Genomic DNA, 11,702 nt, shown 5'->3' with positions numbered 1-11,702 from the left:
CATAAAAAGATTCTAAAAAAAAAAGAATTTCAATCTTTTTATGGCTTGGTATCGGTAATCCGCTTTAGCGCCATCCATTTTCAGGGCTAGTTCATTCGGTAGGTGAGTTGTTACACACTCCTTAGCGGATTTCGACTTCCATGACCACCGTCCTACTGTCATTATGAACCAACACCTTTTATGGGATCTCATGAGCGAATATTTAGGCACCTTATCCAAGCGTTAGGAGCATCCCTCATCGCCAGTTCTGCTTACCAAAAATGGCCCACTTGGAGTTATTTTATTTAAAAATGAGTGAAATACAAAAAAAGTTATTTCACCCTTTTTACCTATTGGGAGTTTGAGAATAGGTCAAGGAAAACGATTTCCCTGATTCCTCTAATCATTATCTCTACCTGGTAAAATTATATTAGGCAACTCCAGCGATCCTGAGAGATATTTCGAAAATAACCAGCTAATAGGCTTTTCGATTAGTCTTTCGCCCCTAAACGTGATTGAAATGAACGATTTGCACGTCAGTATCAACTCGATCCTCCATCAGACTTTCGTCTGACTTCAATCTCACCACGCTTAGTTCAAAGCCTCTCGGGTCCTACCAAATATGCTCGTACTCAATAAAGCATAATTGCTTACCGGTATTGTATGCAAAGTGGGGAATTAAAAAAAACACCACAAATCTACAATAAAAGAAACATATTACATTAATTATGCGTATAGAAAAAAAAAATGGTTAGAAAATCATATACACTTGCACATTTGCTAGACTCCTTGGTCCGTGTTTCAAGACGAGTGGGTTAAGAAAGTACTGAATAGAAACAACTTAAATTAAAAGAAAAAAAAATTCAAATAATTTTAAAATTCCTCAGCAAAAAAAATAATTCAGAAACAATGCCAGTTTTCCCCACATTAGCGCGGGGAGAAAGTGAAAACAAAATTAAAAGAAATTTTAGAATTCAGGGGATTGCAAAGTACTAATTAAATTAATCGCTGATGTTTCTTTAAATAAAGAAGAGAATTAAAACAAAAAGTAAAAATTGCCCTCTTTACTGGTTTTCTCTCTTAATCCGTTCCATCTTAACGATTTCAGGTACTATTTAATTGCTCATTCCTGAGTACTATTTCATCTTTCCCTCACGGTACTTGTTTGCTATCGGTCTCCTACAAATATTTAGCTTTATGTGAAATGTATCACACGTATTAGTGCTCCAATCTCAAAGAGCACGACTCGAAAAGAAAAATTCCAAAGAAAAAATTAAAAAGAACTATGGGCCTTTCACCCTCTGTGGGGGAGCATTCCTGCTCACTTTGTTCAAATTAAAGAGAATCAAAGGAATAATTCGACGACAATTCCGCCAAAAGGTTTGCACCAAAAGGAGGATTAACCGCTTGAGCTGGTCCTTGTTCACTCGCCGTTACTAAAGGAATCATAGTTATTTTCTTTTCTTCCGCTTAATTATATGCTTAAATTCGGCGGATAAGCCCTCCTAACATCAAACCAAATACTTCATAAAAAAGAAACAATATAAATTATAACTTTTTTATAACTCTAGAATATAAAAAAATATAGTATTTTTTCAGCGAGAAACTTTAACTAAACATAAATTTAGTTTGGAATTATAAAATAATTCCATTTCTCTTTTCCTTACAATTTGTTAAAAACAAATTATAAAGAAATCTAGAGAAGTTTAAGTATTATTTCATTTTCTGTAGGAGTACCAGAAACCCAAAAGGGAATTGGTGTAATTTACATTCAGCATTCTGATGATTCACAGTCACTGCAATTTTCATTGCGTATCGCATTTTGCTGCGGCCTTCATCGCTGTAGGAACCAAGACATCCATCGTTAAGACTGTGCTAATTATATTTAGAATTACATATATAAAAATATACTTTTTTCCAAAATATAATTAACTTATATAATAAAATATATAAATGAAATATAATAAATATGCAAAATATTGAGAATTGAATATTGTTGATGAAAATTTGTTACTATATAAAAATTACATAAGTAATAATTATATAGCAACAAACTTTCTAATGTACTATTTTTATATACTCATAAATATATAAAATATACTTTTACTTTCATAAAAATAGCACATTTATAAAGTAAAGAAAAATATAATATTTAAAAAAAATAAAATATTTCTTTTACTTTAAATTTTAATCGTTTCATATTAATGATCCTTCCGCAGGTTCACCTACGGAAACCTTGTTACGACTTCTCCTTCCTTTAAAAGATAGGATTTACGGTTTTTCCAGAAAAAAAGGAATATAATTCCAACTTTTCTTGTCCAAACAATTCATCATATCTTTCAATCGGTAGGAGCGACGGGCGGTGTGTACAAAGGGCAGGGACGTAGTCAGCACAATCTGATGAATCATGCTTACTAGGCATTCCTCGTTCAAGATTAATAATTGCAATAATCTATCCCCATCACGATATATATTGAGAAAGATTACCTACGCCTTTCGGCGGAGGAAAAGTATGCAAAATATAAAAGCAAAAAGCAAATATAAAAGCATAATTTTAAAAACTCGTTATATATATCAGTGTAGCACGCGTGCAGCCTAGTTCATCTAAGGACATCACAGACCTGTTGTTGCCTTAAACTTCCTTGTGTTAGACACACAATGTTCCTCTAAGAAGCTTTACAATCAAGCAAGTACATTCTTAAAAGAAGAAAGAAATAGAGTAAAAAACAAAATATTAGTAGAACAGGGAAAAGGATATTTTAATAAAAATATCCTAATTTGAACACTGAATAAATGTATAATTACCTAAATACAATTTCAAATAAGAATATGGTGTACTTACCGCTAATTAGCAGGTTAAGATCTCGTTCGTTATCGGAATTAACCAGACAAATCATATTCACGAACTAAAAACGGCCATGCATCACCATCCAAGAAATCAAGAAAGAGCTATTAATCTGTCAATCCTACTCTTGTCTTAAACTAGTGAGTTTCCCCGTGTTGAGTCAAATTAAGCCGCAAGCTCCACGCCTGGTGGTGCCCTTCCGTCAATTCTTTTAACTTTCTCGCTTGCGCGAATACTCGCCCCAGAACCCAAAGACTTTGATTTCTCATAAGGTACTGAAGGAAGCAATCTAAAAGTCACCTCGAAAGATGACTTTTATTTTTAACACTTTCATCCAACACCTAGTCGGCATAGTTTATGGTTAAGATTACGACGGTATCTGATCGTCTTCACTCCCTTAACTTTCGTTCTTGATTAATGGAAGTATTTTAGACAAATGCTTTCGCAGTTGTTCGTCTCCAGAAAATCTAAGAATTTCACCTCTGACATCTGAATACGAATGTCCCCAAGCTACTCCTATTAATCGTAACTAAGCCAAAATAAGAAAAAAGAACAAAAATTTCAGCTTGTTCAATTTTGTTATTCCATGCTATAGTATTCAAACACAGTAAATGCTTTAACTGTTTGCTTTGAACACTCTAATTTACTCAAAGTAACAAAATCCCAAAAAGCAAAAAAGCAAAAAGGGATTTTAAAAAGAATCTTTGTTATTTAAAGAACATAATAATAGGGGAAGAATTTAAGCAAGAAGCAAAAATAAAACCCCTAAAATAGTTACAATAAAATATCGATTCCTTGAAATTCAACTACGAGCGTTTTAACTGCAACAATTTTAATATACGCTATTGGAGCTGGAATTACCGCGGCTGCTGGCACCAGACTTGCCCTCCAATTGTTACTCTGGGAAGGTTTTAAATTCCCACCATTCCAATTACAAAACCAAAAATTGGCCTTGCATTGTTATTTCTTGTCACTACCTCTCTTCTTTAGAATTGGGTAATTTACGCGCCTGCTGCCTTCCTTAGATGTGGTAGCTATTTCTCAGGCTCCCTCTCCGGAATCGAACTCTAATTCCCCGTTACCCGTCATAGCCATGTTAGGCCAATACCCTAACATCAAAAGCTGATAGGTCAGAAACTCGATTGATACACACTAAATAAAATAAATTTATTACGTGTTACTTCTTTGTTATAAATCACTAAGTTAAAAACTTCTTTCTTATAAGAACTAACAAATACGTATCCAAAGATAAAATCAAAGGATAATAAAGCAAGTATTAGCTACAGCTTTTCCGTAGTTATCCTTATAAAAAAAATGTCAAGTAGACTATAACTGTTTTAATGAGCCGTTCGCAGTTTCTACATATAAAATATATATATACTTTCACTTGCATGGCTTAATCTTTGAGACAAGCATATGACTACTGGCAAGATCAACCAGGTTACTATATATATTATTTTCAATTCATAAAATGATACATATAATAAATAAAATAACAGTATAAAAATATTTCATATTGCTTTTTTATATATATATTATGTATATTTTATAAATATCTAATAATATAAATATTGTTAAAATGTTTTTAAACTCAAAAAGAACAAATAAAATATATAATATTATATTTTATTGTCTTTATTATTTAAATCACATTTGATGTTTTATTTAATGTTATTATCTTTAAAACATGGAATTATTTTTTTATAATATATATAATTCTATGAAAAGATATAGAACACCTAATAAATTTATAATATAATTTTTATACAAAAAAATATTATAACTATTATGATGCTTTATTTTACTCTTAATTTAATATATAGTATATAAATTAACAGATTTACAATTAAAGAAAATACTTTAAATATTTTGTTTTTAAAGTATTTTTTTTCTTTTTTAAAAAAACTTTTACATCTATATGAAGCAAAAATTTTTATAAAGTGGTCTATTATTTATAAAAAAAAAAAAGACTGATAAAATAGAAAACATAAATTATTATTAATTTATATATTCGTAAAGAATAATAATAAATTAAAAGAAACTTTCGAAATTAGACTTAGAAATAAAAATACAACAAAATTTGTTACTTATTTAGAAAGATATAATAATAATTTAATTTTATAATGAAAATATTTAATGATATTTATAATAAAAATAGATTTATAATAATAATTTTTTGATATAATTTTTTTTTTGACTTAAAGTTTTTATATAAACTAAAAATATAACTTAAAAATAATATAAATAAGAAAAAAAATTCTTTATTATTATTAATAATAAATTTTACTTCATTATAAAAACTTATAATAAAAATAAATTCATCATTTATTAATAATAATAATAATAACTTTTTTATTTATACTAAAGTAAGTTAATTTTTCAACTTAAAAATTTATTAGTCTATTTTTTAAAAAATTAAAAAAAAAAAAAAATTAGCCAAAAAAATTTTTTTTTTAAAGCCAATTTTTTTTTTTTTTTTTTTAATAATTTAAAAAAATTAATTTTTCTTATTACTTCTTTTCTTTACTAATTCCTTTTTAACGAGCAGCCCCCATACGCTCATTTGCGTTTATTTATTTAAAATTGTTAAAAAAAAAATTCTGAAATCCTCATTTTTGTGATAGATTTCATATATGATAATAATTCATTAGACTATATTATATTATCAATATACTTAATAATACATATTAATATCAATATATATAATTTAATAATGGCATTACAATTATATATACATATATATTATGTATTTATACTTCATGACCACTTATGCTTTAATGGTCTTATTCATATACTACATATAATATGTATATAATAATTATGCGTAATACGTACTTATATAATAATAGCAATTCTTATATATAGTTTATATATATATTATATAATACATATTATATATATTATATATATATATACTTTATTATATACATTCTAGTGCATTACATAGTACATATATAACTATTATATTATTATATTATGATAAATGGACTTCATGATATAATTATAACTTAATCATATATATATTACTTATACTCATTACTATTACTTATCTCATAATATATATAATATTGCATTTTCATTTCTAGTTCATTTATTGCAAACAAATTATATAATATTCATATAATAGTCCCCTGATTTTAGTTTTATATGTATTATATTATATACTTTGTTTATATATATATAATTCGTTTATTTAATAATACCATATTAATAATTTTTATCTTAAATATCAGGATTAATAATATTAATTATTTCTTATCTTTTTTAAAATATATATAATTATATACTTTATTCCTTTTAGTATTATATTATTACGTTTTTACTCTTTCATTCATTTATTTTATTTCTTTAGTTTACGTCCTCGTTCATTTTATTTTAATTCTTTACTCTTATCGTCCATTTTATTTTATTCATTTACTTGTTCATTTTATTTCATTCCTGTAATCTTATCGTTCATTTTATTTCATTCCTGTAATCTTATCGTTCATTTTATTTTATTCCTGTAATCTTATCGTTCATTTTATTTTATTCCTGTAATCTTATCGTTCATTTTATTTTATTCCTGTAATCTTATCGTTCATTTTATTTCATTTATTTACTCTTATCGTTCCTTTTATTTTTTTTTTTCATTTATTCATCCTTTCCTTTAATTCATTTCTTTATTTTACTTCCTCATTCATTTTATTTCATTCATTTACTTTTATCGTTCATTTTATTTTAATTCTTTACTTTTATCTTCCATTTTATTTTATTCATTTACTCTTATCGTTCATTTTATTTCATTCATTTACTTTTATCCTTCATTTTATTTCATTCATTTACCTTTATCCTTCATTTTATTTCATTCATTTACTTTTATCCTTCATTTTATTTCATTCATTTACTTTTATCCTTCATTTTATTTCATTCATTTACTTTTATCCTTCATTTTATTTCATTCATTTACTTTTATCCTTCATTTTATTTCATTCATTTACTTTTATCCTTCATTTTATTTTATTCATTTACTTCCTCGTTCATTTTATTTCATTCATTTACTCTTATGGTTCATTTTATTTTATTTCTTTACTTTTATCTTCCATTTTATTTCATTCATTTACTCTTATCGTTCATTTTATTTCATTCCATTACTCTTATCGTCCATTTTATTTTACTTCTTTCATTTATTCATCCGTCTTTATTATTTTATATCAAATTATATATTAATATATATGTTACTCATTTATTTTTTACTTGTCTAAGTGTAATTCTTTCTGTTTTCTAATGTAATCTAAAAATTTTATAGTATCTAAAAGTACTATTAGGATAAGAATAATATATATATATATATTTATTTATTTATTGGTTCATTTATTCATTTTATTATCCTATATAATACTACAGTTCTATATTTTTATATATTATAATTTATTTATGTCTTTATATAAAGTTCTTAAATATATTTCTTCATTCTTTAAAACCAATTGACCGTACTTTATTGATACAGTACAATCATTTTCCATCTTTTTTTTTTTTTTTTTCTGTTTTTTTTTTTAATTAAAAATATTATATTATATTTAAGTATAAATTTATTTACACATATATAATAATATATATTTATAAGAATAAAATGTTAAAATGGAAAAAAAAAAAAATAAAATAGATAAAAATATATATATATATATATAAAATAACATAACATAACATTAAATAACATAAAATAAAAGTTAATAATTATAAGTATAAATTGTATTTTATATATTTTTATTTTTTCTCCTTATATTTATTTATATATTATATAAGTCATAAAAAAAAAAAATAATAAATAAGAAAATATAAAAATATAAAATAAAGAACAAAAAAAAAAAAAAAAATTATTTAATTATTTAATTATTCTTTCCTTTTTTTCTCATTTTTGAATTTTTTGCTTTGCTTGAATTCTTTTCTTTTGGTTTTTTTTTATTTATATAAAAATATAATGCTTCAGCATTTTTATTAAAAACAGTAGTAATTAAATTGCCATGCTTATCTTTAGTTACGACTTCATATGTTTCGGAGTCCCCCCAAGGTTCAGGAGTATCCAATCTGAAAAGAAAAAAAAAAAAAATAAATAAATAAATATATATATATATATATATATATGTATAGTTTTTTTTATTTATTATTATTGATGTGCAAAAAAAAAAATATATTTTATATTTTTTATTTATATATATTTGTGCATACCTTAAAATACGTCCGTTGGGAACATTATATTCTCTTCTATGAAAGGAAAAAAAAAAAATATATATATATATATACATATATATATAATATTATTAAACTTTATAATGATATATTAATTCTTCTACACACTACAAAAATATATATATGTATATATTTTTATGAACTCTATAAATTTTTATATAATTATACAAATAAACATATAAAAAAAAAAAAAAAAAAAAAAAATTTTATTTTTTCCTTTTCTCATTTCTTATACTTATGATTCATTAAAAAAGAATTATCCTTTACATTTTCATTCTGTAAAAATAAAAAAATACAGTATACATAAAAATTTATATATATATATATATATATATATATTTTATAAACTCAACAGAAAACAAAAATAATACACCATCAAAAAATATATATAATAGAACAAAAAAAAATTAATTCTATATTTATAAAAAAATATACAAATATATATTCATAATAATCCATAAATATATAATTTTCTCATATTTATATAATAAAATATTCTAAACCATATATATATATATATATATATATATATTTATATTTATATAATATGCTGTATATATTTTTTAAAAAGGTAATGAAATATCATATAAAAACAAAATTAAATATACACGTACGTATAGAAATATCCATATTAGGGAAAATATGAAATACTTAAGGGAACACATTATTTCTGACAATTCTTAAAATATTACTAATAATAAAAGAAAAATAATTATAATCAAATAAATTATACGTTTCAAAAAGTTTAATTACAACTTCTTTTTTAAAACAACATACACCAATACTATATATATATATATATATATATAATTCTAAGAAAAATAATTCTTCCCCTTTATTTTTTTCAATATGTTCTATTCTTGTAATTCTAAATTTTTTAAAATTATTCAATTTTTATATATATATAAAGATATACATATATTAATAAATATATATATTTATATATTTTTTTTTAATATATATTATTAATTATATTAAAAATATTACAAATATTAAAATTTCCAACAACATCAATCAACCAATCAAAAAAAAAAAAAAAAAGTACACACCCTACTACTTTAATATGAAGTATATATCTGGAAAATTAACACTTTCGAATATAACCTTTTTTTATTCATAATCACTAGCTTATATTTAATATGATGATAAAAAAAAAAAAAAAAAAAAAAAAAAAAAAAGCTATAAACCTAAACAAGTACAATAGATATACAACTTTTTATTATATATTATTATTTTATTTATTTTGTTCCACTCATCTTAATATATATATAATTCTAAACTCCTTTTTGCTTTTTTTTTTTTTTCCTTTACAATAATATTATTGTTCTTATATATGAATGTGTAAATTTCCTTTATTTTTCTTATTATTCTTCAAAATGTAATACACATCTCTCAAATCTTAATTAAAATGGAAAAAAAAAAAAATTTATATGTTGCTTAAAAACCATGAAATTACTAAAAAAATTATATTTAAAGCCATTTTTTTTTTTTTTCTTTTTTATTATAATATATAATTTACATGCATAATTAACAAAAAAAAAAAAAAAAAAATTTAAATAATTTCAGGTGTAGTACTTCATGTGTAATAATTTATTATTTGTATATCTATTTTTTTTCTTTTTTTTTTTTTTTTAATGCACTACCAACTTTTAAATATAATAAATAAATTAAAAAATATACAAAATTTTTTAGCAGCTATTAAATAAATTATTATATATATACATATATATTACTACTTTTTTACTTTTTTTTTTTTTTTTTTTTTTTTTTTTATTCTTTTCTTTAAATACCTTATATTTTTACACACACACGCACAAAAGAAAAATTATATAAATAAATATGAACCTAACAAAAATTTAATACTTAAAAAAAAATAATTACATATATATTATAATTAATCACAAAAAAAATAAAATAATATAATAATAAAGGAAAATATTGAATATATTAATTTAAATAATATATTATTTGAACAAAGAATTATGTCTAACACTTTTTTTTTTTCAATGTAATTGTAAAATATCCTTTAATTATTAAAACTTTGATATAGGGTCTATCTCGATTAATTTATAGGATAAAATAATATATATATATATATATATATATACAATGAACACTAGAATATTCAATGTATTTGTATATATATATATATATCTTCCACTTTTTCTTATTTCAAGGAACTAAAATTATATATATATATATATATATATATTTATTTATATTCCATTATTTTAAATATACAATAATACAATGACAATCAATGTATAATATAATCTTACACACTAGTTCTATATACATATTTAAAAACAGTTTATAATTATATCCTCAATGAATACACATTCTTTTATATAAGTTAATAGTACAAAAGAAAAAAGAAAAATTAAAACTATAAATACAAATCAACCTCCAACTGTACAACATTGTATTATTCCTTTTTTAAAAACGGTTTAAAATTATAATTTATATATATATATATTTACGTTATCCATTTAAGGTTTTAAAATATTTAATAAAAAAAAAAGAAAAAAATTGCGAATTTACATAAAACATTTCTATAAGTTCAAATTAAAAACATATATATATATATATATATATATATATAACAGTACGAAAAAAATTAAATAAACTAAAATAAAATAAACGTCTTCAACTAAGCAAACAAAAAAACTTTTTTTCAAATTATTATAACGAATAAATAAAATATTTATCTATATAGATTCTTTTTTGATATATTCCTCTTCTCTTTGTACAAAAAAAAAAAAAAAAAAAAAAAAAAAAAAATTTATGTTCACTCTCATTTTACGAATCCTCAATTTTTATATTACGTTCTCATATTTTTTAATTTATTGTCTATTTTATACTTTCATATGTTTCAATATACTGTCTTTTTTTTTTTTTTTTTAATATACTACACATGTTTCTGTTTTAAGACAAAAGTATATACATACATACATATATATATATTGATATGTACTATAAGACATACTTGCTCTTTTTTATATATATTTTTTTTTTTTTTTAAACGAAACAAAAAATTAATTCTTACCCTTATTGACATGTTAAAGCTCTACATGTTCCATCCACACAATTTACTATAGCCTTACATATATCCGATATAAAATTAGACAACGTCTTAAAACAACTGACAACAGGGTTTCCCATTTTAACAGCAAAAGTATATAATTATTTTTATAATATGTAAAAACTCAATATATATATATATGTATAAACAAAATAAATGTAATAAAGTTTGCAAATTATGTTTTTTTTATTTTCAATCAAATTAATATTGAAGTAACAAATAATTATAATTATAAATATATCTATGTTGAAAAAAAAAAAAAAAAATTAAACATTTAAAAAATATATTTTATAAAATATATGAGGCCTTAAAAAAAAACCTTATATATGTAACATATGTTTTTATATCCTATATATATATACATACATTTATATAGATATATATATGCAAAAAAAAAAAAAAAAAAAAAAAAAAAAGCTAGCTGTTTGAAAAAAGCTAAAAAAAAATAATTAAAACATTTATTTATGTTTATTGCATAAAAAGACCACAAAAAAAATACAAAAAAAAAAAAAAAAAAAAAAAAAAACATATATACATATATGTTTTTTTTATCTCATCGCTTTATATAAT

The 11,702-nt window shown here is 21.9% G+C and overlaps 1 protein-coding gene and 3 non-coding genes across 4 annotated transcripts in view; all 4 read right to left on the bottom strand.

The window, feature by feature from the left end:
* Positions 1-1,496, bottom strand: part of PADL01_0723700 — a 3,773-nt gene extending 2,277 nt beyond the window's left edge. The window contains exon 1 of the ribosomal RNA XR_003699337.1: positions 1-1,496. This exon is cut by the window's left edge and continues 2,277 nt beyond it. This is a non-coding gene — a ribosomal RNA (28S ribosomal RNA).
* Positions 1,497-1,694: 198 nt separating this feature from the next.
* On the bottom strand, positions 1,695-1,857 carry PADL01_0723600. The gene has a single exon (XR_003699336.1). It is a non-coding gene; the product is annotated as a 5.8S ribosomal RNA (ribosomal RNA).
* Positions 1,858-2,181: 324 nt separating this feature from the next.
* PADL01_0723500 lies at positions 2,182-4,267 on the bottom strand. Its single transcript, XR_003699335.1, has one exon. It is a non-coding gene; the product is annotated as an 18S ribosomal RNA (ribosomal RNA).
* A 3,422-nt stretch (positions 4,268-7,689) lies between these two features.
* PADL01_0723400 (conserved Plasmodium protein, unknown function) lies at positions 7,690-8,715 on the bottom strand (the record flags this gene model as incomplete). Its single annotated transcript, XM_028681274.1, has 4 exons — positions 7,690-7,888; positions 8,030-8,065; positions 8,286-8,326; positions 8,665-8,715. The coding sequence occupies 4 exons, from the start codon at positions 8,713-8,715 to the stop codon at positions 7,690-7,692; spliced, it is 327 nt and encodes a 108-aa protein (XP_028537668.1).
* Between the last annotated feature and the right edge of the window lie 2,987 nt (positions 8,716-11,702).

The sequence above is a fragment of the Plasmodium sp. gorilla clade G2 genome (genome assembly GCF_900097015.1).
Source record: "Plasmodium sp. gorilla clade G2 genome assembly, chromosome: 7".
NCBI classification, from domain to species: Eukaryota; Apicomplexa; class Aconoidasida; order Haemosporida; family Plasmodiidae; genus Plasmodium; species Plasmodium adleri (nom. inval.).
The sequence above is the reverse complement of the archived record's forward strand: the minus strand, read 5'-3'. Positions and strand labels throughout refer to the sequence as shown.